This window comes from Gigantopelta aegis, chromosome 6 (assembly GCF_016097555.1).
Source record: "Gigantopelta aegis isolate Gae_Host chromosome 6, Gae_host_genome, whole genome shotgun sequence".
Taxonomy (NCBI): domain Eukaryota; kingdom Metazoa; phylum Mollusca; class Gastropoda; order Neomphalida; family Peltospiridae; genus Gigantopelta; species Gigantopelta aegis.
Genome location: NC_054704.1, coordinates 35,724,923 through 35,752,205, shown reverse-complemented (window position 1 = coordinate 35,752,205; position 27,283 = coordinate 35,724,923). Strand labels below are relative to the sequence as shown.

General features: G+C 35.2%; 1 protein-coding gene across 3 annotated transcripts; it reads left to right on the top strand.

Annotated features, from left to right (window-relative positions):
- Positions 1-142: 142 nt before the first annotated feature.
- On the top strand, positions 143-26,119 carry LOC121374873 (MBT domain-containing protein 1-like). 3 transcript variants are annotated; one of them, XM_041501986.1, is made up of 22 exons: positions 143-277; positions 3,641-3,656; positions 4,396-4,511; positions 5,215-5,422; positions 5,780-5,964; positions 7,214-7,283; positions 7,568-7,647; positions 8,111-8,228; positions 8,909-9,043; positions 13,217-13,305; positions 13,751-13,894; positions 14,244-14,340; positions 14,739-14,818; positions 16,287-16,388; positions 17,319-17,466; positions 18,006-18,085; positions 20,257-20,321; positions 21,427-21,596; positions 22,470-22,559; positions 23,160-23,366; positions 24,230-24,406; positions 25,178-26,119. In XM_041501986.1, exons 1-22 carry the CDS (start codon positions 275-277, stop codon positions 25,180-25,182), a joined length of 2,385 nt encoding a protein of 794 aa, XP_041357920.1. In that variant the 5' UTR covers positions 143-274; the 3' UTR covers positions 25,183-26,119. The 3 variants fall into 3 exon arrangements, with proteins under 3 accessions (XP_041357920.1, XP_041357918.1, XP_041357919.1); XM_041501984.1 differs by having other exon boundaries at positions 178-277; positions 3,641-3,689; XM_041501985.1 differs by having other exon boundaries at positions 179-277; positions 3,641-3,689; positions 24,230-24,400.
- The last annotated feature ends 1,164 nt before the right edge of the window (positions 26,120-27,283 follow it).

Sequence of the window (27,283 nt, the reverse complement as noted above, 5' to 3'; positions counted from 1 at the left end):
CATCCAATAGTAGGCGTTCTTAGATAAAAACGAAATAGGTCAATGGACGTTTCCATTGATTAAATGGGGAAAATGACAGGTTTCCAGCAATGCTGAAAATATCAACCAATGGGGAAATGTTTTGATCTGCATGCACGAAAGAAGAGCGCATGCCCAGTTAGCTGGTCGATTTCGGTTATTTCCTAAAAATCTGGGGACTTGCATTGTAGTTGTTACTGTGTGTAAATATTGAAAGAAAATTATGTTTTTGTGAACACAGTTAAGGTGACATCTAATGGTAGGTATTTTTATTTAACTTTATGGGTATGTTGCTAGTGCAAACAAATATATTTATCGGTTACTGTTCTACTTGGTTCGCATTTAGCAATGTTATGGTTCGGGACCCGAATTGTTTACAATTGAAAGTAGGCCATAATAATACTAAATACAAAAACATTTGTTTTAATTTATCAGTTTGCAGTTCCAATAGACTAGCAATTAATACCTGCATGTTACGGAAGTACTATTATGTATTTGTTTTAAGACTAGACGATTAACTCGCCCCACCTGGAAAAATAAGAGAGAAGAAAATGTAGTCTGTAGTTTTTTTTATCTGACCTACATGAATAAACACTGACATTTTTATTAAATATATTTACTCAGTATATTACCTTGTATCTCTGTCTTTTTCGAAACAATGAGATTAATAATTTTATTTGTTTTAATTGGTGTTTACAACATTTTTTTAGCTGGCATTAATTTAATTACCAGTTATTTTGGGTAACATCAGGGGTTCCTCAGGGCCGTAAGGCGTAGCGGGCAGACACACCTTGGTGCATAAAGTAAGCACTTTGACGGCGTGTAAGCACCTTAAATCAGTGACCAGTCATAACGTCCCCGCGTCAAATCGTCCCTGCATACGAAGGACCATAATGTTTTAAATAATGCCCAGATGTGCTTTCTAGGATGTTAATTTGACTAAATTAAGGTCCAAATGTTACAGTACATTTCACCCCCACATACGAAGGACCGACCATAACATCCCTGTGTCATTATTTCTAAACAATTCTAGGCATGTTTCGGTGGCAAATATTAAAATAGGACTGGACTGGACATATTATTAAAGTGCTTGTATCACCAGTGTTCGAGATTTAAAAGTTTTGGGCAGTATCCCAGTTGGATACTAACATTTCAAAATCTGGTATCCCATCTGAGAATTTAGTATCCCACTTAAATGAAATTCATAAATAACATCGTAATACACTTGGACGACACTGTTTTTGTGCCCTGCCTATGCTACACTGATATCATAATCGAAAAAGCAGAATTCACAATCAAACGAAATGGCCAAACAGATTTGCTTCATCCATTTTGGTGTAATACTGACATAAATTAGTATTTAGGAGTAATTTATAAACCTATGTATTGTATAAATTTTCTGCAGACGTGGAATCAATATCTTAAATAAAATTTGAAGGGAAGAAACATCCAACAAAAACAACAGCAACTTAGCGGTTCCCCGTCTATTGCTGCACTTCGAGTAAGATTTAGGGAAAATATAGTTTTGGCGTAGCATTAGACTGGGTATGAGCTCGAAAATACTGTTACTTAACTTCACTGGCAAATGACGACTTTTAGTTTTAACGAAAAATAAAAACTCAGGATTAAAAAAAAAAACATTATATGGTATCCCGGCTGGATACTGGTTTCTTGAAGACTGATATCCAAATTAAAATCTGGTAACCCCGGGATATTGGGATACCGTTAATCTCGAACACTGATCACCAGAAGTGTTCAAGCACGCCTGTCATGTAACAAACTGACAGCCAGAGCTATTTAACTTTACAATTACTATTTTAGTGATTCAAATAAAAACTTGTTGTCTTATGTACATAAAACAAATCATATAATGAGGGTACCATAATAAGTAGCCTAAGTCATTAAATAAAATCAAAGTTTATTATGTTGTACGGATATGCAGAATGTACATATTTATAAAATTTAGTTGAATAAATCAGTGACATAGAATTGAATCTTATGTTTGTCTGTATCTCCAATCCGAACACCATCAAAACAATGGTTAAAAAAAGAGAACTCACATAAACACACAAACTATTTTGGCAAAATATGTTCGCTTATCCCATTTGAGGGATTGGTTCTTGACGTTCCTGTAAAAGAAAGAAATAACAATCAAATTATTATTTTATCAAATATATTAATCGACTAAAGCTAGACGGCACAGCTAAGTTTACGAGATGCCAGAGCAGTCCGCATTTTATATGCAACCATTTTGGAAGAAAAATATTGATGTAACATTGTATAGACCTAATGGCATTCAGGGATTGAATAGGGTTGAAATGATATTGAATTTGATTCCACTTCTGTCAAATTATTATCGTGTAGTCGGTGTTAAGTGTGACCAGGGATGTTTTGGTAGGAACCGGTGACGTATTCACACAGGGACGATATGACTCTGGGACAATATGACTGGTAACCCTTAAATCAATTACCTGTTGCAATCAAAACTTGTGTGACAGTAAAGAATTGACAACATCTCAAGAACACCTAATCACCATCATCGGTAAAACATGTATATATGTATTATTATGCCCACATACATGTAAGACTGTCAGATCAAATGTTGGAATTTAACATGCTTATATCATATTAATGTTCAAACATGCTTACTGGGGGCACAGACTGAATTGCGCCAGAAAATGTGTCCCAAATGAGAAAAGAAGGCAACTGAAATTTGGAAAAAAGATTTATTAATGGATACATATTTTGTATTTAATTAATAGCCAAAAACTAAATTTGTTTGTGTATATCCAAATGTTTTGTTTTTGTTTGTTTAATTTGTACTCAATTTAGATGGCTCTCTAATCTAAAAAAAAATTTAATCAGACTATTAAGATTTTGAACCAGATCTAAAATTAGTCCGAATTTAGAACCTTTTAATAGCCCAATGGTGGGTTTATACGAGATGAAAACTTGGCTCACATAAATTCAACTATATATTAGATTTATAATTAATAATAATTAATATATATTTAATTTAAAAAAAAGAAGATCATCAAGGTTTGTTAAGGTATATACAAGGAGCAGGAATTACCAATTTGCTAAATAGAGGGAAGCACATTAAGAAAAGTATTGACTTAATGTGCACCCTGCACTAGGTCATAATGGGTCACACTTAAACAAAATGGGTTACCTGAATTAAATATTTAGGCCTCTGAAAATTGCGAGAACCATTGTTTTGTTTGCGTGATTCTCAAACAAATCTAATTTTATATTTATAACCTATTTTCCATTACTCATTTGTTTGTAAAATGAAATAGGCTACATAAATTAGTGTTTGCATAGCCCATAGATTTGAAGACTTGATTGTTGAAAGCCAATCATTTTATTTAAATCAGACATTGGTCGGTTATTTGCAGACCTCGGTGTGAAAAAAACAAATTAGGGGAGTGATTACTTGCTCCCTTAACTTTGATTTTGAGGAGCCATTTAAAATATTACTATGATATTGATACCATGTATAAATTCACATGTTTGCTTTTTAAAAAGGTATATGCCAAATGTGTTATATTAGGTTACTTTATAACTAGTTTAGAAATTTCCAACTTTTATACTGATATTTATCTTATTTTGTTATTTGCAGGACTCAAGAGAAGCAGGTAATTCATGTACCGGTGCATACAGATCAGATAGTATGTGTTCAAGTTGTTATGCAGAAATGATAGAGCAGCATATTTTTCAAAGGATCATTTACACTGCATAATAGCATAGATGTAGTTTCTTTTTCGCCAGTTACACACATATATTTAGAATTAGAATTAGGCAGTGTATTTCTAGAGTCACCCTAAATATGTTTAAGTTTATAATTGACAACATGAGGCCTAACAAATATGTGTTGTGTTGGTTTTGTTTTGTTATTGTATGAAATAGCAGTTTAGAGCAGATGCACTTAATACATTTAGCAGGAGCAACTAAGGGATTTTATTATAAACAAAATTTAGACTATAATATTGTTTGAAATTCCTTAATTTTTAAACTGATTGTCAGGTTACACATATTTAAAAATGAAAATTGGTATTAATTTCAGTAACTTGAACATGGTACACAGGCGTTTTGCCAGAAAATAATTTGAGGATATGTAATAAAAATAAAACCGATCATAATTGCGTCTCCAAGGTGGTTATGGGTTTGAAATCTTTTGAAATTGGACACTGCATTTCCTGTGTTTTGACAAATTTTAAACAGCAATTATAATCTTTTATAAAATTATAAAAATGTATCCAAGATTTTAGGGTATGTAATTTGACCACCTATACCTTGTGGCAGAAACCCTTTTATAAATGCATACAAATTGAATTATTAATTTATTTTAATTTTTGTGTACTTGATATGTTTCAGATTGGGAAGGTCTCGGAGACCCGAGTGAGATTGATCTGCTTGTTGACGACAGTCAGGATAGTTGTAACATCACCAACTCTCGAGTACAAACACCATGTGAAGGCAGCAACTATGGGGTAAGGTCACTACTGACAAAATAGTGGGAGAAAGCACATAAATATGGTTGATGGCTGCAATTGTGGGTCGACTTTGCTTCTATCCAAACATTTAAACATTATTTACATACTTTTAAGTACAATGTTTGCCTTCTAAAAAAATTAAATTAAAATCATTGCCCCAGATCATTAAAATGTCCGTTTACTACCAGAATATTGACAAAATGCAGCAACTATGGTTTGAATTTTTACATACTACTTGAATACTGAGGGATAAATGTGTAAATACTGCTTTAAAAAAAATAGTTTTTCACTGTCTTACTGCAGTTGTTTATAATTTATAAACAGTTGCAGTAAGGCAGTGAAAAAAAATCAACCAAAATCCTGCATCCTTTATGATAAAGGATTTGGGCTGTTTTTTTATTCTTTTTGTGGTGTGAATATGAAGCAAGATGGATAATTTCTTGTTGATTCTTATGCACTGTTAAACATAATCCCAGATCTCGTCATTGAAGAGGAGCTATCACTCTCGCTCGCCATCACTCCCCTTAGATTAGTTCAAGGAGAGTCATTTTTAGCTTCCCTTAACATGTGAATTTATATGATATCAATATGATCTTAAATGGTTTCCCATAATCTAAGTTAGAGGTGCAATTAATCACTTCTCTCAGGGGTTTTTTCACTTCATTATCTGTAATTGTCATTAATGCTTGTTTGATTGTAGGGAGATGAAGATTACATGGCCAGTCTGGGCATGTATGATGGTTACGACAGCTACAACGAGAGTGACAGTTCCGGGGAGGATGAAGAAAACCAGCCCTACCAGTCTGGGCAGAAACAGCCATTCAGTGATAGCGGCTACAGGCAGGGTTTCCAGCAGACAGTGAGCAAACCCAGCCACTTTCGATTCATGAATGGAAGAGATGGCATGGGTAATTATTTTCTGAAATATAAGTTTTTTTGGTACATACTCATGAAATCCTTATTTACAGGTTGTCTTTCCCTAGCTTCCCTAGTTTAACAATATATAAAGCAAAGTGATTTCTCCATTTTCTCAACCCTGTATTTATTTTTCATGAACATTAAGGGCTTTCACCTTCCCCATTAAGGTTTTTTGTCCGTTAAGTCTTAATTGACTGATTTCGGACATTACATATTGTTTACTCTTCATATGATTTAATTAATATGTCATCCAAAGCAAATTGTTTCTGCAAAACAAGTTACTTTTGCTAGCTAAAGAAATAACAATCAAATGGTATCATAGTATTTTTTAAAACAAATTTTTACAGCAAAATGTGAGAAGTGTGGGACATTTGGTATTAAACATGCGTTCTACTCAAAGTCGAAGCGGTTCTGCAGTTTGTCGTGTTCTCGGAGTTTTGCAACCTCTCAGCGTGAAGGATCAGAGATTAATGGAAATGGTCCTACTGTGCTCCAAGCACAAAAGTCAGCCCCACCAAAGAAACCCCTGGCAGTTCGTATTAATTATGTTATTAGATAATACTATGGTTCATATGTTTGAAGTGGTAGAAATTATATTTTGCTTCCTTATTGAGCAGTTGTTGGATAAATACAGAAGCATTATTAAATTGATTTTTCTCGTTGTTTGTTAGGGTTTGACAAATCCACTAGCCATTGTTCCTGGCTAGTTATTGTTTGATCTGAGCTAGTGGAACTAACTATATTACATAGGGCACTAGCCAAAGCTTATGCGAGGGCTAGTGACTTTCTCAAACATTTGTTGAACACTGTTTGTGCACACTGTTTTAAAACTAAGCATGTAAATCATGAAAATAATGCATCACGATATTATTGTGTTGGGGCAGGAACACACTAGGTGGTGACATAGGGTAAAATATAATGTTCTGATGCATCACGATATTATTGTGTTGGGGCAGGAACACTCTAGGTGGTGATATAGGTTAAAATATAATGTTCTGATGCATCACGATATTATTGTGTTGGGGCAGGAACACACTAGGTGGTGACATAGGTTAAAATATAATGTTCTGATGCATCACGATATTATTGTGTTGGGGCAGGAACACTCTAGGTGGTGACATAGGTTAAAATATAATGTTCTGATGCATCACGATATTATTGTGTTGGGGCAGGAACACACTAGGTGGTGACATAGGTTAAAATATAATGTTCTGATGCATCAGACACATTTATTGTATTAATATCATCAGGGCTTCTAGAATTTTTATAAAATCCACTAGCCATGGGATCAGTGATTTAAAAAATTTGCTAGCCACGATTAAAAATTCACTAGCCCTACATTACTTTAAGTTAATACATTTTATTAAAAACACTAACATTTGGGTGGGGGTGGGAGCAGGATATTCATATTTATTAAATATACTTTACTGCATCATTTGACCCAAAAAAATTCACTAGCCATCTGGCATGGCAATAGTAGTTATTTACTAGCCCAACACTGAATATCACTAGCCATGGGAGTGGGGCTACCGTAATCTAGAAGCTCTGTATCATCCTTGCATTAATTTCAGGAATTACAGTAATAAAATGCCAACATGAAAATGACACAGACTTGGCCTATCCAAATTTAGGAGAAATTTGTTAACTTTCAATAAAAATATATGTACCCGGTAAACAAAACTGATATGTGAATTTTTTTTATACTTGCCAAGAAATCATGTATTATTTTTCACTTTTTAGTTTTAAAATTGTATAATTTCATGTATACAATTTCATTGCAGAGTAAAGGACGACTGATACCAAAGAAGAATACGTCCAAGCAGCGTACTCCCAGTTCACCAAAATCATCTGGTAGGATATATACCAGTCTAGTAATTAAAATATAAGCCCACGTCGTGTAATTTTACTTTACATCTATTTTCTTTAATGTTGTCATACTTTCTGTTTGGAGGTATCTCTCCTTCGATGTGTATTTGAAGTTTTAGGACACTTAAAGAAAGAAGTTATTATTTAAGTGGGTTTTTGTTGGGGTTTTTTAGCAGAATATACTTCTGTATATTTTAACAAAGACTGCCTAATTCATTGTTACAAATGTTTTTGAATTAGAATTGTAGTTAACTATCATTTGTTTTCAGAGCCAGCGAAAGGATTTGACTGGGGTCCTTATCTGCAGTACACATCTTCTCAAGCCGCTCCCGTTAGTTGTTTCAGACATGTGAGTATTTTATACATATTGATCATATGCTATTTGCTGGGGTCCGTATCTGCAGTACACATCTTCTCAAGCCACTCCCGTTAGTTGTTTCAGACATGTGAGTATTTTATACATATTGATCATATGCTATTTGCTGGGGCAGGACGTAGCTCAGTGGTGAAGTGCTTACCTGATGCATGGACAGTCTGGGATCAATCCCTGTTAGTGGGCCCATTGGGCTATTTCTTGTTCTGCCTAGTACATCACAACTGGTATATTAAAGGCCGTGATATGTGCTATCATGTCTGTGAGATGATGCATATAAAAGATCCCTTGTTACTAATGAAAATAATTAGGTTTCTTCTTTAAGAATTTACATCAAAATTACCAAATGTTTTACATCCAATAGCCAATGATTAAGACATCAGTGTTGCTCTAGTGGTGGTGTTAAACAAAACAAACTTTATTTTACATGTATTTTCAGGCTCCTATGTCCGAGTGCTGGGATCAGATGATGGTTGGGATGAAGGTGGAAGTGCTCAATCAGGATAGTGATCTTCCAAACCAGGTTTTCTGGATTGCTACAGTTATCAAAATAGCAGGTATTACTCAATATTTTCAACAAATAGTGTGTAGAGCATTTTAGTGTTAAGATTTACCAATCCATTCTTTACATACACTTTGTTTCAGACACAGCACAAAATTCAAAACAATGCTTTGTTTTGAATGCTCTGTCATTTGAATGAAATTTCCTTCAGTATATTGTACTTATACACGGGTTATGAAGAGTTATGGATTCATGGGTGACTAATAATTTGATGCAAGTGGGTTATATTTTCACATTACTCATTGTCAATTTTAACGATTCTTCTATATTAAGATATTTTTACATTGTACAGTGGATTGTTGATATAATAATTTTCATTGTATTAAGATGAGATCATCCAGTGACATTAATTGATCTGTGGTTTCCGTGGACAAATCATTGAGATGATGAGACCAACTAAAAAACAGTCACTGTATCATCTGATACCGTTTTGTTTTAATTATGGCTGTTTCTACTTTTATTTGCTGAATGGTATTTATGAATAATCTTGGTTAATTTGAGCACTATAAAGATTGTATGGGGTCATTCACAATTAAGAGACATTTTCATAAATGTATACAGCATACTCTATGTTTACTCCACCACCTCCTAAAGGTGTATGTTAAAAATGTTGGTTTTGTATTGAAAATATTGATAAATTGCTAATGGCCTTTAGCACGTATTGTCTTTGTGTAGGTTACAGGGCACTGGTGCGCTATGAAGGTTTCGGCGCTGATCCAAGTCACGACTTCTGGCTGAACCTGTGCGCACCTGATGTTTACCCAGTTGGTTGGTGTGCCACTGTTGGAAAACCTTTGCTTCCTCCGAAATGTGAGTGACATTTGGCAGGGTTCAGTAAAACATTTATTCCCACTGAAATATGAATGAAAGTCTGCCAGTAAACAGTAAAACATTTATTCCCACTGAAATATGAATAAAAGTCTGCCAGTAAACAGTAAAACTTTTATTCCCACTGAAATATGAATGAAAGTCTGCCAGTAAACAGTAAAACTTTTATTCCCACTGAAATATGAATGAAAGTCTGCCAGTAAACAGTAAAACTTTTATTCCCACTGAAATATGAATGAAAATCTGCCGGTATACAGTAAAAGCTTTATTCGCACTGAAATATGAATGAAAGTCTGCCAGTATACAGTAAAACTTTTATTCCAACTGAAATATGAATGAAAGTCTGCTGGTATACAGTAAAACCTTTATTCCCACTGAAATGTGAATGAAAGTCTGCTGGTATACAGTAATCTCTGTTCCCTCCAAAATGACGATATTAACATTTGAAATGTGGGTGAATTTCGGCCAGAATGCAGTAAGTTGTCATATGAATTGTTTAAAAATTGTTTTAAAATGTTGATGAACTCGTTTTTGCCTGAAACAACTTTTAAGGTCAGTGGTATCTAACAGTCACAAGTGTAGAATTCTTTTTACCCTATACGCAAATATTTTCGCGGCTAAAATAATTCGCGATCAGGCTTTCATTTTACATTTTCACGAGGAATTATTTTCACTACTGTGTCCCTGATAATAAAATCAAAATTACCCAAATATTGCATTTGCCAATGACGATTTCATGCATACATTATACTGTCAGCGGGACATCAGTGTTGTATACTGGTATGTATGTCTGGTAAGACATGTTATCGATGGGACACGCACATGCGATATAGAATAATTACAGATTTCTATTTAGCGTTACAGAAAGAAAAAACCCAAACAAAACTGAGAGTATGTACAGACTTACATCCAACTGTTTGTCACTTCGATCAAATCCACGTGACCATGCCTGTAATTTGGTGGTAAAAACAAAGTGCAATCGGTATACATTTAACAGGCATCCCTGATTGCTTGGCATAGATGCCAACCTTTACTGATCAACACCCGTAAGACTGTGGACAAAAATCCATAAGAAATCCATAAGCGAACTGCAAAAGGACGGGGAACTGATGATTTTAAATTCAAGGCAACATGAAAATGAAAATCGAGACTATTAACAAGTACAAGATCACGTGAGACTTTGATTAGTGGCACCTCTCGTCCAAAATAAATACGACAAAATGGCTGTTTCCCAATTCACGAAAGGACAACGAAAATCACGAAGGATGGCTTACTTAGATGATAACGAGTCATGTAAAAATAATAATAACGAAACAAAATATAAACCGGAAAATGCGTTTTACCCGTAAGGAATTTGTCCTACACCCGTAAGACTGTCAAATGGTAAAAAAATCTGTAAGAGTTGACATGTATGTTGCTTGGTTCTGATATGGAGCGGGCATGAATTCGCATTACAAGTGTAGAGATATTGAACATAAACATACATACACATCCATAGCCGCCGTCGGCAGAACAGTTTACTGTGTTTCAGCGGTACTGGTTGTATTCTTGGCTACAGGCCAAAGACGCTCTGTAATCCCTGCTTTACAAAATCAGTACGTGATGAGGATTGTCAACGACATACTGAAACGCTTTCATGAGCCATATTGCTCAGAGGGGTTTTACCATGCTGGTATTCATGTTGACCTGGACAACATTTGCCGCAGTTCCCTGATGTATTTAGTCTTTTACCTTGGCTCCATACCAATTAATGACCTCTTCTTTCATTACTCCCTTCATAGGTTTATTGATAGAAAGATCCATTGGCTGTAATTTATCAGTGCAGTTTGCAGGAACTTGAACTGGTAAAATTCATTTCTGTCCTAATGTTCCTTACAAGTGTCAGTCCACTTGGCCCTGAAAACATAGAACAAGCAGACCATTTTTTGGTCTTCCTGTAGGCCAAGTTCCTTGGTCACATTTTTCCTGTATAGAATCAAGACATTATCAAAGTAGGAAATCATCGACGCCTCGTTGGACCAGTGTTTAGCGTTATGAGTGATATGCCAGTCCTTAGGCCACTTCACACCCTCGGGCAGTTTTGGATGACATCTATCAGTTAATCCATCAAAGATTACCTGTGCAGGTAGAAATGATCCACTAGCAGCACCAGCTAGGACTGCAGTTATTTCATGCTTGTCATCTAATCCAGTGATAGGGACATTATGAGCGCCTGTCACTTCCATGGTGTAGTTACTGATTGGGATGTAATGAATCCCTGTCTGGTCCCAGTTAACAACAAGTTCTTTGGGGATGTTATGTTCATGGACCACCTTTTCCAGTTGACTTAGCATTCGTTTTTTAAGAGCTGGGAAATCAGCTGTATCTTTCCCTTTACTTGTGTGGTACCCCTTCATTTGCTCCACCCTAGTCGCTCAAGGAACTTGTTTGCCCAGTCCTTCTGCAGACTTAAATCTCCACCATTCTTTGGTTTCTCGGGACACATGCTCTCAACAATTCCAATGTCGATAGCAATAACTATACTGGCATTGACGGTACCAGCAGCCACTCTTAGAGATTTGAGACGCTCTATCAAATCCTCCTCCATGTCACCCAGAAGGGTCTTTCTCCCATGCTTGTTCAGTGATTGATTGCTTGGGTGTAATGGTTCCATCAGCTAGACATTTCTCATAATGCTTCTTGAACGTCCTCACTGTTGATTCGTTTATTGGAAACCCCATAGAAGCACTATACTTCCTCACTGCCGATGCCGTTCCATTACAGCTTGCAAACCAGCCAATCCTAATCTTATCACTGTCTGCATAGTGTTTATAACTGCCACGTTTTCTGGACAACATTACAGCTTGCAAACCGACCAATCCTAATCTTATCACTGTCTGCATAGTGTTTATAACTGCCACGTTTTCTGGACAACATTACAGCTTGCAAACCAGCCAATCCTAATCTTATCACTGTCTGCATAGTGTTTATAACTGCCACGTTTTCTGGACAACATTACAGCTTGCAAACCGACCAATCCTAATCTTATCACTGTCTGCATAGTGTTTATAACTGCCATGTTTGCTGGACAACCTTTTATCCATTGTTTCATCAACATGCCGATTCACGGAAATAGACAGCGATGCAGAAAGTCTCTGGGTTTATACAACTGGACAACCGTCCTTTCTTTTGAAATAATTAAGAATGGACATTTTGGTAAACTAAAAATTCGTTCTGGAGTACACTTTAGCTGATCGTTCAATATTAAAATAACATTTGACAAATCTGTCAAATTCTTTCACTATATAGATCGTTGTCAATGGGACTAGCCACATAGCAATATGCCGGTAGGAGTTGGGGGTCTTTAAATTATATATGGATGGCACAATATTTTGGTGAATTTGTGTACGCTACATCGCACAAAAAGTGGTTCGCAGGGGCAAAGGTGGAATTTACTCTTACATGCAGAGGATTTTTAGGAAATGGTTTACGGTACTAAACAAAAAAGAGTAAATGTGTGTATTTTTAATAGAACTGGTTACAATTTACTTGAAACCTCTTTCAAAACAAGTAACATCACCCATATACAATTTATTTATAATGTGAATACTGTCACACTACAGTATACTAAAGTAAGTGTCAAAGATGCACTCTTGTTATTGTCTATGACGCAGTGCCATTGTTTTGCGAGACCTACTTTCTAAGTAGCCATGTCTTAACGTAAAACAATGTTCTGTATAAACTGATGTGTGATGTACCCTAATGTCTTTTGCATCCATGCAAATTATGCCAAATCGGAAATAAGTTAGAGCGGAATTAAATTCACTGTGCTAGCAACATGTTCGCGATTTTCGCGGTATATTTTATTCGCGAAAATATTTGCGTATACAGTAATTAGGGTTTTTGAAACTAGGACAAAGCTTTTGTTCAGAATTATTATAGATGCACTATACTGTGCTTAATAATGCTGTTACATTGTTCACATGTCTTCTTTTGATACTTTGGGGTAGAGGTCATGCCTGAATTATTAACTTTGTGGCGTGCCTAGTTTGAAATAACTCATGTTTAGTTTGTATGTCATTAATTACTGGTTTCTTCACTAATTTAGTAGCACAGTGATTTGTTTTTCATTATGTTTATTTATTTTGAAAAACAAACAAATTGGACTTATTTCAGCCATTCAGCACAAATACATTGACTGGAAAGATTTCCTTGTGAAAAGGTTAACAGGTTCCAGGACACTGCCAAATGATTTTTATGATAAGGTGAGTTACCCTCCTCAACACACCCCACTCTCCACACACACACCCAAAAAAAACTTTGCCATTTACTTCTAATATTATTATGTAGATTTGTGTTTATTTCCACATTGTTAGTTTAAAGTTTTCATTTGCTCCCACCCATCAGTAGACCCATTGGGCTATTTCTCTTTCCAGCCAATGCACCATGACTGGTATATCAAAGGCTGTGGTATGTACTACCCTGTCTGTGGGATGATGCATATAAAAGATCCCTTGCTGCTAATCAGAAAGAGTAGCCCATGAAATGGCGACAGCGGGTTTCCTCTCTCAATATCTGTGTGGTCCTTAACCATATGTCTGACTCCATATAACCGTAAATAAAATGTGTTGAGTGCGTTGTTAAGTAAAACATGTCTTTTTTGTTTTTCATTTGCTCCCAAGATAAATCTTTTTACTGATCTTTTTCCAGGTTCAAGAGAGTATAAACAATCATAAATTCCGGTGTGGAATCAAGGTTGAAGTGGTTGACAAGATGTGTGTTTCTGCCATGAGAGTCGCGTGTGTTCGTGAGGTCATCGGTGGGCGACTGAGGCTTACGTATGTCGATAGTCAGGTATGGAGGCTTTGGCCTTTATCTTTCTGTTTATTTATTGAAATTTATATAACACATTTTAATACCATTTAGTGCTTGATTTTGTAACTGAAAAATACATCAGAACATTCTTTTTTATTTTAATTATTGATTGGTACTCTTTTAAAAATGTTTACGTTTTGGTCATCTCCATTTAAATGTTTATTCTCTCTGTTTTACGTTATTTGTCTGAAAATCAGATTGTCATGTGATATTTTGCACTTTTCATAAAACCTAGTTCACATATATTTGTTGCATTTCTCAGCCACATGTAAACATTATAATTGATAGGTACAAAAATATTAGGTTTGTCTTCTTATTTTTTCTTCAGGATGAAAACGATGAGTTTTGGTGTGACAAGAATTCCCCTCTCATTCATCCTGTTGGCTGGGCACAACAGACAGGACACAAGCTACATGCTTCAAGTGGTAACTTGACATTTAACTTTTATTGGATTAAAAGACATGTTAAATGCCATAAAACAAGATCTTTGTGAAACACTCCACGCTTGGTGTAGCATATTACACTGTGTTCAGTGAGAAAGTGGATATAAAATTGGTAGGAGAGTCTAATGTAGAAAGAGCGGACTTTTTCAAGACCAGTATCATTAACAGTTTTTTCCTTTCCCTTAAGACTTGGAATTTGATTGTCTGTTGTGATTTTAAGACCAGTCCATAGTATAGGGGTGAAATACTTTTGGTAAGAGGTTCTAAAGATTAAGTATCAAAGTTTCGTTTTTTTTCAGTATTCAGTTAATAACTGGGGGGTTCTACATCTTTAGTTATTTCATTCTTAATGTTACTTTTTCTTTTCTTTTCTTTTTTAGAATACAAAAGTAAATGTCTGACGAAGGTTACTATGCAGAAGTATGACAAGGATGATGCTACCCCAGATATGTTTGTAAAGGTGAGATTTGGCTTGTCTTTTCTGTGATTGGTCAATAGTTTGGGTTCATGTTACGAATAGCAGTTAGATGAATATGGTTTGTAAATATGTTTCAGGCAAATTAATTTTGTCTTAACAAATTCAGCCAAACAAATGTTTATTAAACATGCTCATTATTTAATCAACTTTTTGGCAAAATTATTATGAAACATATCAACCAAACTGGAATTCATTCATTCCTTTAAATGTAATACTTCATGTCTGGAAAGTTGTGGAATATTAAGTGGAATCATGGAAAGTTGTGGAAAATGAACATGGTTCATAGTTAAAATAAAACTTAGAAGATATTGCCATTTATATTAAACAATTGTAATATTATAAGATTATAAGATGTTGATCATCCCAGAAAAATACTTGAAAATCATTTTATTAAAAGAAAAATTGCCTTTCAAAAGTAACTGACAGTCATGAAAAGTGTATGATCGATCCTGTAAAGGATCAAGGCCCCAGTGTTACTAACCAATATTAGTGCTAAAATCTACTTAATTATATAACTACCTTATGTATGTGATTTTAGTGCAAAGATCACTTCGTAAATTGGGGCCCCTGGTTTGTATGTGTATATATATCCAAATACAGAATCATTAGGAATTTAGTATTTACAAAAACAGATATTTTATTTGATTTTCATCAGTTTTAGTAATAGCTTTTTATAGATGTAAAGAACCTAACATTCCATCTCTTCTGGTTCCACCAGTATAGCCATGTTTCGGACTTGTTTATGCCAGCAGATGGTAGCAGTTGTGGTATTTAGAGAATAACTAACGAGCTACGAGGAATTATGAATTATCTGTCCCGAGTGAATGAATGTTGTAAACCCAAGCCTTTGGCGAGGGTTTTACAACATTCATTCACGAGGGACAGATAATTCGTAACTCCTCGTAGCGAGTTGGTTATTCTCTTTATTACCCATTGTCAATTTTAACTGATTTTTAATGTAAAAATTCGTCTGCAGTCTACAACAAAGCCATCAGCCATTACGTCATATAATCTTACGCACATTACATGACGTAATGTAAGTGACGTCATAGCATAACAGCGTTCTTTTTACAGCCAACTGTTTACAGTACAAAATAATACGACTGTATTTGCATTTGAAAATAATTGTTTTTATATATTACTAAAGCCGCTGCTTATGAAAATATACCATTTTATGTTTACGAAACAAATGAGTCTATTTGTTTTTGTAAATCTTTGTAGATCGTATAACGTACGTGTAATCGGACTCATGAATGGAAACATTATATGAATGAAAGTGAAGTTCCGGCCATGCCAAGCAACCAACCAAACGTCGTGATTTTTAAGCCAGCCAATCAGTGGCTGTAGAAGCAATCTGCACACTGTGCAGAGATCGAAAAAATATTACCCTGTATATTTGAGCCCATATGGGTAATAATTGTTAATATTCATTGTCTTGATTTATTATCAGATGCTTGAACCACCACATGGAATGAAATTTCAAGTGGGAATGAAACTGGAAGCCATTGATCCGTTAAATCTCTCCACCATTTGTGTAGCTACAGTTATGAAAGTAAGTTGATCATTTGTTTTAAAGTCTTGTTTATCTTAAACATTATGGGGATATTTCTGTGCAGTAGTGTGTCACGATTCATTATGCAAGTTTTAGGGATTGTTACTCATTTCTAACATGTTAGTAGTAGGTGATAAATCAATTTTGAAATGTACAGCAGCTATCACAAATCAAAATCTTTTCTTCACTGCTCTTAGTGTGTAGGTAAACAGGAAGGAAGGTAATGGTTTATTTAACGACCCACTCAACACATTTTATTTACGGTTATATGGCGTTGGACATATGGTTAATGATCACACACATATTGAGAGAGGAAACCCGCTGTCGCCACTTCATGGGCTACTCTTTTTCGATTAGCAGCAAGGGATCTTTTATATGCTCCATCCCATAGACAGAATAGCACATACCACGGCCTTTGATGTACCAGTCGTGGTGCACTGGCTGGAAGATAAACAGAGTGGACATGACTCATAAATCACTCATAAATCAGACCCAGGGCCTGTGATTATAAAAGTTTAAAATCAGACTCATGTCTGTCATACAGTAACACAGACACACACACACACACACACACACACACACACACACACACACACACACACACACACACACACACACACACACACACACACACACACACACATAGTTATAGTCTTGAGTTTGGACTTAAGAATTTTGTAAGCATAGATCCAGGTTATGGAGAGACAAAATTGTTAAAATGTAAAGTTTTGGTACCATTGCAGAACAGTGAGTTTCTTCTCTCATTATCTAGATCATTTGTCACAGATAACACTATTGTTTAACCACTAAAGGCGATTCAAAATATGGGGGTTAGAATTATTATTTTAGTTGATACAAATAGTTAATTTTACAACAGGTGATATACTAAATTTGTTGATTATAGTTAGTAATGCAATTGATTTTTTGTAGGTTTTAAGAAATAATTACATAATGATTGGAATAGATGGTTCTCTTGCTCAAAATGGAACTGACTGGTTTTGTTATCATGCGACGTCAGCTTGTATCTTCCCTGTTGGATTTTGTGAAATAAATGGTCTTCCTCTTTCTCCACCCAGGGGTAAGTTTACTTTACTTTATTATGACAACTCTTATGAGTTTCTTACAAGTTAAATATTTTCTTTACAAATGTCAACAAAAACATTAATTTGTATAACATATAACACTAATCTGATATTTTTCAAATACCTTACTTTCAGAATTTGATAACTGTGCATGGTAAACGTGTGCAAATTAACATGACCCCATTTTATATTGTGTGAGAGACAAATTAATTTTGACAAACTGTAGTAAAATGTATCCAGAATTATAAATAACTGAGAGAAAAGAATTACAATGCTTTCTACAGACTTTACAGAAAAGGTTATTCAAGTAGCTTCAGCAAATACATGTGTATGAATTTGTCAAAATGTATGCAAGTCATCTATGATAATGCAGTTTAATCAGCTATGCTGTAAATGAAATGACACTCACTTTTTGGACCTTTGTTTGACGCCCAATAGCCGGTGTGTATCTTTATGGTGGCGTGTTGTTAAACATTCTTTCATGCATTCATTCTTTCATTCTTTCATTTATTCTCTTTTTTTTGCACTGGTTTAGGTTATAAAGCTCCATTTAAGTGGTTTGATTATCTCAAGCAAACAAAGGCTATTGCAGCACCAGTTAAATTATTTGATAAGGTACACTTTATTTTTTATTTTACTTGTTTATATTATGTAAATCTTATGACTCACAATATAATATACAACAGACTAACATAATGTCTGATATCTAGAGCAATTCCTTAATTTCTATTCAATTTCATCATGTCGCTTGAATAATGGGCTTGACAGCTGATTCTTTAATAATAATTGATACCACAGAGGATAGTATCTTAGCTGTTTTCAAGGTGATTCGTATATAATATACATATACTGATGGAAAGAAATAAAGGATCACACAGATAGCAACAAGAAATAATGACTGCATAAAAAATCAATTCATATTGTCAGAAATTGACTGAACATATAGGCAGCACATTCAACACTGCAGACATTCAATCCCACATTACAACTTGGTATGAAATATAGACATTAAACGCTAGTTGTGAATTAAATTTGGTCTACAATTTGATGTGTTCCCTTATTTCTTTCCATCAATATATATATACTGAACAAAATAAGAAACTTCTCCGCTAACTTTGCTTGAACATAACTTGATGAAAACAAACCGGGGGAATAATTGTTATATATGCGTTTAAAGAGTGTTCCCTGATGCATTGTTTGGTGCAAAAATTATGGCCATAGGTTAACAGAAACTGGGAGAAATTTTGACCAAGTGTGGTAGGGGTTAAAAATAAAAACACCCACTTAATAACGGGTATGACCACCTCTTGAATTGACCACTGCAGTGCATCGCAGGCGCATAGAATTGACTAAAGTGTTGATTTCTGCCTGTGGAATATTGTTCCATTCCTGAATGAGCTCTTGACGAAGTTCGTTGACGTTAGCGGGTGGGTTGGGACGATGCCTCAATCGTCTGTCCAGACTATCCCAGACATACTCGATGGGGTTGAGATCAGGACTTTTAGCGGGCCAGTCATCAATGAAATCAATGTTATTTGTCCTAAGAAAATTTACAGTGTCACTAGCTGTATGAGAGGTGGCATTATCATGCTGAAAAATCGAGATGTTGGCGTTGTTATGGAACAGAGGAATGACGTGATGAGTGAGAATGTCATCGCAGTAACGTTGAGCATTTAAATTGCCATCAATGACGACTAGTGGTGAACGATAACCATGGGCAATGGCTGCCCAGATCATGACATAACCCCCACCACCGAAACGAGCTCGTTCAATAACACAACAGTCAGCATAGCGTTCATTTCTCCTACGGTAGACGCGCACCCTGCCATCACCACAGGATTCATCCGAAAAAAGAACGGTATTCCAGCGTCGCCGTATCCAACAAGTGTGTACACGTGCCCAATTAACACGATTTAGATGATGACGTTGCGTTAAAACGCATCCGATGTAAGGACGTCGTGCATGTAAACCGTTCTCACGCGGACGATTACGAACAGTTTGCCCACTGATTCGGTTATTATGAAGCCCAGGTGTGTTAGCAGCAGTAGCAGTTTGGAATCGATTGCGCAAATGCGTATTCATGATATAGCGGTCTTGACCACGCGTTGTAACACACGGACGTCCACGACGTGGCAAGTCGTTGGTGCTTCCTGTCGTTCGAAATCTTACGCGAAGATTTCGTATCGCTCGACTAGAACTCCCAACATGCCTTGCAACGTCTTCTGTCAACATGCCAGCATCAAGCATGCCAATCGCCCGTTCACGTAAATTATTGGGTATTCTTGGCATATTAAAAATGCTACAATGTAAAAAAACATTAAATTTTTTACATATTTTGAAGCGTTTTCCTTCACTTGACAGCAATGTCAGTAAGACAAGTAAAACAAATTGACCGAATACTACATGGGACATGTCGAACCATGCATGCACGTGCAAATTGAATTTCACGTTGTCGATGATTAACAGTGCAAAAATAATCGATAAAATTCATGAATCCTGATAATACAGCTCAAGGCTAATACTACCTATATAATTTCATTACACAATGAATTCTTTAACACAACAAATACTATATGTACAAATCGGAAGTTTCTTTTTTTGTTCAGTATATATATACAGAGCTTTGTCAAAATGTTTTTCTGTCTTATCAGCATATTTCCACTAACTTGGGTGTTGACATGTTCCTTTTCTGTTCTGCCAACCAACTTCACAGTCCTTTTTTCTAACCTGTATCATTTTATTGAATTATAGAGGAAATGGTTAATTTAATACCTTTATTTTTGTAGGAAATTCCTAAACATGGTTTCAAGCCGGGAATGAAGGTAGAAGCGGTGGACCTCATGGAACCCAGGTAATTAGTTACATTTTGAATGGCATTTACTAAATATATAAAGTTTAAAAAGTTGATTTTGTTTAATGACACCACTAGAGCACATTGATTTATTAATCATCGGCTATTGGATGTCAAACATTTGGTAATTCTGACCTTAGAGTCTTAGAGAGGAAAAGAAAGAAAGAAATGTTTTATTTAACGACGCACTCAACACATTTTATTTACGGTTATATGGCGTCAGACATATGGTTAAGGACCACACAGATTTTGAGAGGAAACCCGCTGTCGCCACATAGACTACTTTTTTACGACAGTCAGCAAGGGATGTTTTATTTGCGCTTCCCACAGACAGGATAGCACAAACCATGGCCTTTGTTGAACCAGTTATGGATCACTGGTCGGTGCAAGTGGTTTACACCTACCCATTGAGCCTTGCGGAGCACTCACTCAGGGTTTGGAGTCGGTATCTGGATTAAAAATCCCATGCCTCGACTGGGATCCAAACCCAGTACCTACCAGCCTGTAGACCGATGGCTAACCACGACGCCACCGAGGCCGGTCTCTTAGAGAGGAAACCCGCTACATTTTTCCATTAGTAGCAACAGATCTTTTATATGCACTACCCCACATACAAGTGCTTTTGATATACCATTTGTGGTGCACTTGCTGGAACGAGAAATAGCCCGATGGGCCTACCAAGAGGGATCGATCCTAGACCGACTGTGCATCAGGCAAGTGCTTTACCACTGGGCTACATCCCACACCATACTAAATATACAGTGTACATACTGGATTTGTCCACCCACAAATCAGGGGTTTTCCCCATCAATTTATATTGGCTGTATATTTTTTGGATATATTGCTAGTTTTTATTGATCAGGTTTATCCAACAGTTAGAAAGGTTGTTAACGTGTAGATCATATTGTTAGTTTTTATTATAGAATTTTGTGCATTAGTTGTATGAAAGGTTGTTACTTTTATTATTTCATGGTTTGTTTTTTTACTACTCCCTCTGCCGCCCACCCCTGATAAATTGATACAGTATAGGATCATATTTGATCACACTGGGAGAGGAGTTATTAAAGTTCTAAATGTTATGTTGCTGTTATTTCCTTCTCTGCAGGTTGATCTGTGTGGGGACAGTGATGAAGGTAGTTGGCCGACTCATGAAGATTCACTTTGACGGCTGGGAGAACGAATACGACCAGTGGGTAGACGCCACGACCTCTGACCTCTACCCAGTCGGGTGGACAGAAATCATGAACTACAATTTGGAGGGACCACGCATTAAATGTTAGTAGTGAAAACAGGCAGGGTTTTATCAGTTATGTTTCTAGAATTGATAATCGGCACTATCCCCCAAGGGCTATGTTATTTTTATATTCCCAATTTTGGAGTAAAAAAATTCCCAATGTGAATATAAATAAATCTCATTTTTTATTATTATATAAAGATATATTTTGAAAACAATACTTAACTCTTGACAAACACCCCTTCCCTCCCCTATAACATTTCATACTTCAAAATAGATATAGTATAACTTATTTAAATTCTAATTTACTTTAATGAGATGTTTTTTAAATGAAATTGAAAATTCCCAATTTTTTGTAAAACAATGCTAAAATTCCAAAGGTCAGAGCCATGGGTGCCAAGTCAGATTGGAGAAATAAAACCCGGACACGTTTTCATCAGTGATAAATGAGATTATTGATCTATGCAAGTAGAGGGACTACTTTGTACAATAACGTTATTTCGTGGTTAAATTGTTTTTCAAAGGGAATACAGACCACTCAAATATCTTTTGATAATTATTCTTGTTCATGTATCTATAGCACAACTTATAATGAAGAATGTACATTATTTAATCCAAATCTATGTATTAAAAAAAAGCAGACTTCCTGGTTCCTTGAAATTATCTCCCTTGGATTAATGAGACATACAAGTTATACTTGTCTGACTGCAGTATTATGAATGTTTTGCATGAATCAATTAAATCTAGTTGAAATGAATTTGATGAGTTTACCACAATCATGTGACAAAAACGTAAACACAATTTGACAGATGAGATCCAATAATTATCTATGAGACAAATACATCTGCTCACGTTGGATATGTTTCCCTCATTAGTTTACAATGTTTAAAGTTATTTTGTTGTTGTTTTTTCAGCTGAAGTTATTCCATCGTTTTCTCCTCCTATCCATAAGAAAAAGCGAGGTAAAACTCAGATCTATAAGGGACCAAGAAAAAACAAGACACGTAAGATTCACGTTCTGCTACTGTTTGTTCAGAAACCATGATCAGCCTCTAGTCAGTATTAAGTGAAAAAGAAACCTAGTATTTCCAGATGAAGCATGTATAATTTAAAACAGTACTCCACCATTAACATACTACCTTGTGGCAGCTGAATATATTCCTGCTGAACAAAAAATATTTACACATTTGGGTGATACAGGATTCATGTATGGGAAAGTCATAGAATTTACTATTGAAAAGTGAATGAATTATGATTTGGGTCATGGAATGTTATAGCAAATTGGTTGATAATAAATGTTTTTCATCTTAAATAGCACTAGAAGAGATTGTCAATTTGCATTAAAAATTGTAGGGAAAAAAAAAAAATTATGTGGTATTGGAAAATGTCGTTTTTTAAGTCATGGAATTTGAGTTATTACCAAGTGTATTAAACCTGTAACGTTTTTTTGTTTTTTTTCTTCTTCTTTTTTTCTAGGATGACCTATAGTGATATTGCATACTGTTGGACTATGTTTTCTTCCTTTGACGCCAAATTAAGTGTCATTTTCCAGGCAAGGAAAACTAGGTTTTTTAATTTTCATAAGGGAATGTATTCTATTTCAGAAAAGAAATCATCCAAGTTGTTGACGTCGGGGAAACCATTCCCCACCCACTTCAAGTTCTTGTCGGAGTTGTCCAGTCTTCAGAAGAGTGCTGGTTCAGACATCACCTGTCCTCCCCACATGTCCCTGCCTCCCGAGGCTGTGGCTGCAACATTATCTCCCTTGATAGACACGTCGCTGCCACCCGACTTAAATATGCAGGTTACAGGTAAGTTGGGCTTCTTCTTCTTCTCCTGAGGTGAGGGAAAATATTTTAAGATATTGAAAAATCAGTATTGAATTAATTTGTTAGTTTATTTGCATTTTGGCTGCCTTTTACAAAGATAGTTATGGACTATAGGTTTTATTTCATAGAACAATTGTGGGTTTTTTTTGCTTGATCTTGAAATAAACACTGTCCATATATGCTTCTTTAACAAACAAACACTACCATAAACAGTTTTGTCCCCAGTTTTTTTTCTCTCTTTTTAATTTATGTCTACATATCCAGGCCTATCAATTAAAGGAAAGCAGTTGCTCCCACTCTACATATTTGTCCATAGATAGAAAGTAGTGTGTATTTTTGCACTCTCCTTTCCTTATTGTGATTTGGTATGTGTTGTTACGATGTTTAGTTTGTAATCTGTGGAATTGCTCTCATTTGGAATCTTCTTTTTTGGTTATTATTGTCAGGAGAGCAATGGATTCCTCTGCTGCCATTACCAAATGGAGAAACATGCATAATCATCATTAAAATTTTATGGCAATTTACTAGTAACAAGTGACATATAAGGATTGGATGAAGTACTTTTTACAATTTTGGTGAATCATTTAATAGGCAATTGCCTTTAAGGTACTATGGTTACAGGTTCATGTGGCAAATATATATATATATACTTGTTAGGGTTTGTTTTGTTGCTCTGACGTTTTCATCCTGACCTCAATAGATCTCCTTTGGTATAAACCAAATGGCCTTGCCCTCTAATTTGCCAAACTCAAGACCTGTTGTATATGAGTAGTATTTCCAAATTGACTTTACAGACCAATCATGCACATCATAATACTGTATATTGTATATTGTTGTAATTACAGACACTACATATCCAAGCTCTAAAACAGGAATTAAAAATGAAGACGTGCCCCCACTCCTGAGTCCGCACCATGCAGCTGAGCCCCAGAACAGCAGCACGGTGGCGATGCCCAACATCACAGATCTGCCAGGACACACCACCATCCACGGAGGACCAGCAGGAGCCATTTCCGGTACAAGTAATACTTTTTTCTAAATATTTGCGATCCTTAAAAAACGAATCGTTTGATTCCGACGTGCAGTTTTAGTAGTGTGTCTGTCCTGTGGTCATTTATTTTCGTTTTGCCTGTACAAGTTATACGGTGAGATATAGGAATTACTTTTCCCGCAGCGGCATTGACTATTGCATTTAGCTTCTGTTTTTGTTGTTAAACATCCATTCATTCATTCCATTTTTCAAAAGCTATAAGTCCTACATCAATGAATCTGATTTATAGTTGTATCTATAGATGCAATGAATGGTTAAAAAAAAATAATAATAATAATAATTAAAATTTTAGTCAATTTGTGTTATGTTTAATCACACCTCACCGTTTAAGGGCAGCTATCACTTGCTCCTGCTAACTCCCCTGAGACTAATTTAAGGAGAGTAATTTTTAGCTTCCTTTAGCATGTGATATTATATGGTATAACTATGGTAATATCTTAAATGGCTCCCCATAATCTAGGCAATTAATCACTCCTCTCAATTTTGTTCATGGTGAGGTCTGTTTAATTTAAACATGCATTGAAGATGCAACTGCAAGTGATAATTGATAAGTTTATGGTAGAAAATATGTTTAAGTTCACAGAATTCTTGTTAAATAATATATTGGATATAAAAGAAGAAATAATTTTAGAAAAACATGATTTGGGATAATATTTTATAAGTTGGGCAATATATAATTTTTTTGGTGTCTCTTTATTTCTTTTCTTTTTCAATCTAATAATTTTGTTGTTTTTTCTTCTAGGTTGACATTTTTCTTTCCTTGGTATGTAACCAGTTTTGATTCAGTACTCGGCCGCATCAGTTTGATCTCATACCACGCTTCAGTCACCACAAGAATACGACACTAACTTGTCATGTGGTTGTGATGTTAACAGATGGAATATACTTCTCGCCTACATGAGCCACTGTCAGAGAACTTCTTGACCAACTGCCATATGTGGTTGTAAAAATATTTATCGTCATGATGGAAATATTCTAGTCAGACTAATTCTGACTGAAGATGGCTTTGAAGATCATTTGCATTTGAAAAATGCATTACTATACAGTCCCATGATTTGTTTTCACATGTCTCAAAAAAAAAAGCAGATGAAAGTGCATTCAAGTGAAGATGTATTGTGAGAGACTTACTACGTTGTGTTTACAAACAGGAAATCAACAGATTGTATGCGTCACAAGAAATGTTATGATATCCATGTTGTGAAACAGAAAAGTACATAAATATATGGATAAACTCGAGAATGACAAAAGAGTGATTTATTTGTTATTATCAATGAGATGTTATTTGGGAATGACAAAGGAGGGTTTATTATGAAATAAGGAAATAGGGTATTTTTGTTTTTAAAGGAAAATGGAGATATTATTTATTGTTAAAGATAATTTTAATGTGCGATATCAATTGTTCATTATTTAATACCACTGGAAGCACTATTTGTTCTTAAAGAGGATATTATTTCTGCTAATCAGAACGGCTAGATGTTGGTTTTAAAAGAAAATAACAAAGGGATGTTTTGTTGTGGGGCTTGGGTAGTATTTTGTTTTTTGTGGGTGTGTGGTTATTATTATTTAAACTATTTGAGAACAGTTTCATTTAGGACTTCTAAACAAGAACCTTTCGGTTTTAAAAGAACAAATGACTGCTGTTACCCTCATTGTCTTCTCTGGTTTTTTGTTTGGGGGGGGGGGGGGGGGGGGGGGGGGGGGGGGTGTAAAAAGAAACATTTTGCATCAATGAATAGTGCTTCTTTTTTTGTTCAATTTTTATTTGTATATATGTATATTTGTAACTGTTTTGTGTACAGTTTATATACAGACGATCATACATTTGTTTTTTTGTTTTTGGCTCGGTTTATCAGATTATTGCTAGTATTTTTATTGGTGCTATGTGATGACTTCCACACTGCGACCTCATTTCACTTCATTTGCATAATTTGGTTCAGTGACAGTTCCATTACCAACTACTGAATCTGACATAGTGAATATAATGGTATAAATAGCATTCAGTTAACACAATATCCCAAATATGAGCTTAATTTTAAACTGGTATTTCTTGTAATCTCCTTTAATGGAAATGGACCAAGAATGTCAGATACATTGCCGTAGTTTGGAGCAGAATGACTTCACTCAATGTTGTAGATATTCAAAATAACATTCAGAGTTTGAGATTGTTGTGTATTTGTGTCCCTCAGATGACAAATGGGAGTCAATAATAGTAAGTTGGGAGTCCAAATTTATTTTGATAAAAACATAGAACTGAGGTGGACATGTAGTATTTCAACTAACAAGATTTTATACAACTTGCTAATTATACATGTTGTGCATTGTTTCTTTACTTTCCAGAGCCGACTGTTATATTTCTCATTTGTTTTCCTTACTTTATGGAACTTACGACTTAATGCAGAATACCGTTACCAAAGAACCACATATTCACAGAGCTAGCTCTGGTTGAGCAAAATATTTTGCTAAATTGTCTATTTAAACTTTAAAAATTGCAGAAATCAACAGTTATTTTCTTTAAAATGTTAATTATTACGTGAAATTATTTTGCCAAATTAAAATAAAATGTACCAACTGCTCAATTGGCGAGTGCCAGAGCTAGTCCCGATTCATCCACCACCACTCCAAACTCATAGTTTTGAATCATTTAACATCATCCATTATTCAACACACATTATTTTGAGTGACTAAATGGCATCCACATGTTTTGTTATACAATGTAGTTACCATTATTATTCTGAATCATTGTACATAAATGTGCATGTGCTACAGAACTTGCATTTTTTGTTGTGTCCACACCATAACCTTTCTACATCTTGGTAAAGCCCAGTTCTCACTTGAACGATTTTTCATA

Excerpts from the sequence above, each read along its gene's own strand:
- LOC121374873 (XM_041501984.1), top strand. Across the intron at positions 4,512-5,214 it reads GTGAAGGCAGCAACTATGGG|GGAGATGAAGATTACATGGC; the intron begins GTAAGGTCACTA and ends GTTTGATTGTAG. Across the intron at positions 22,560-23,159 it reads ACCAAGAAAAAACAAGACAC|AAAAGAAATCATCCAAGTTG; the intron begins GTAAGATTCACG and ends ATTCTATTTCAG.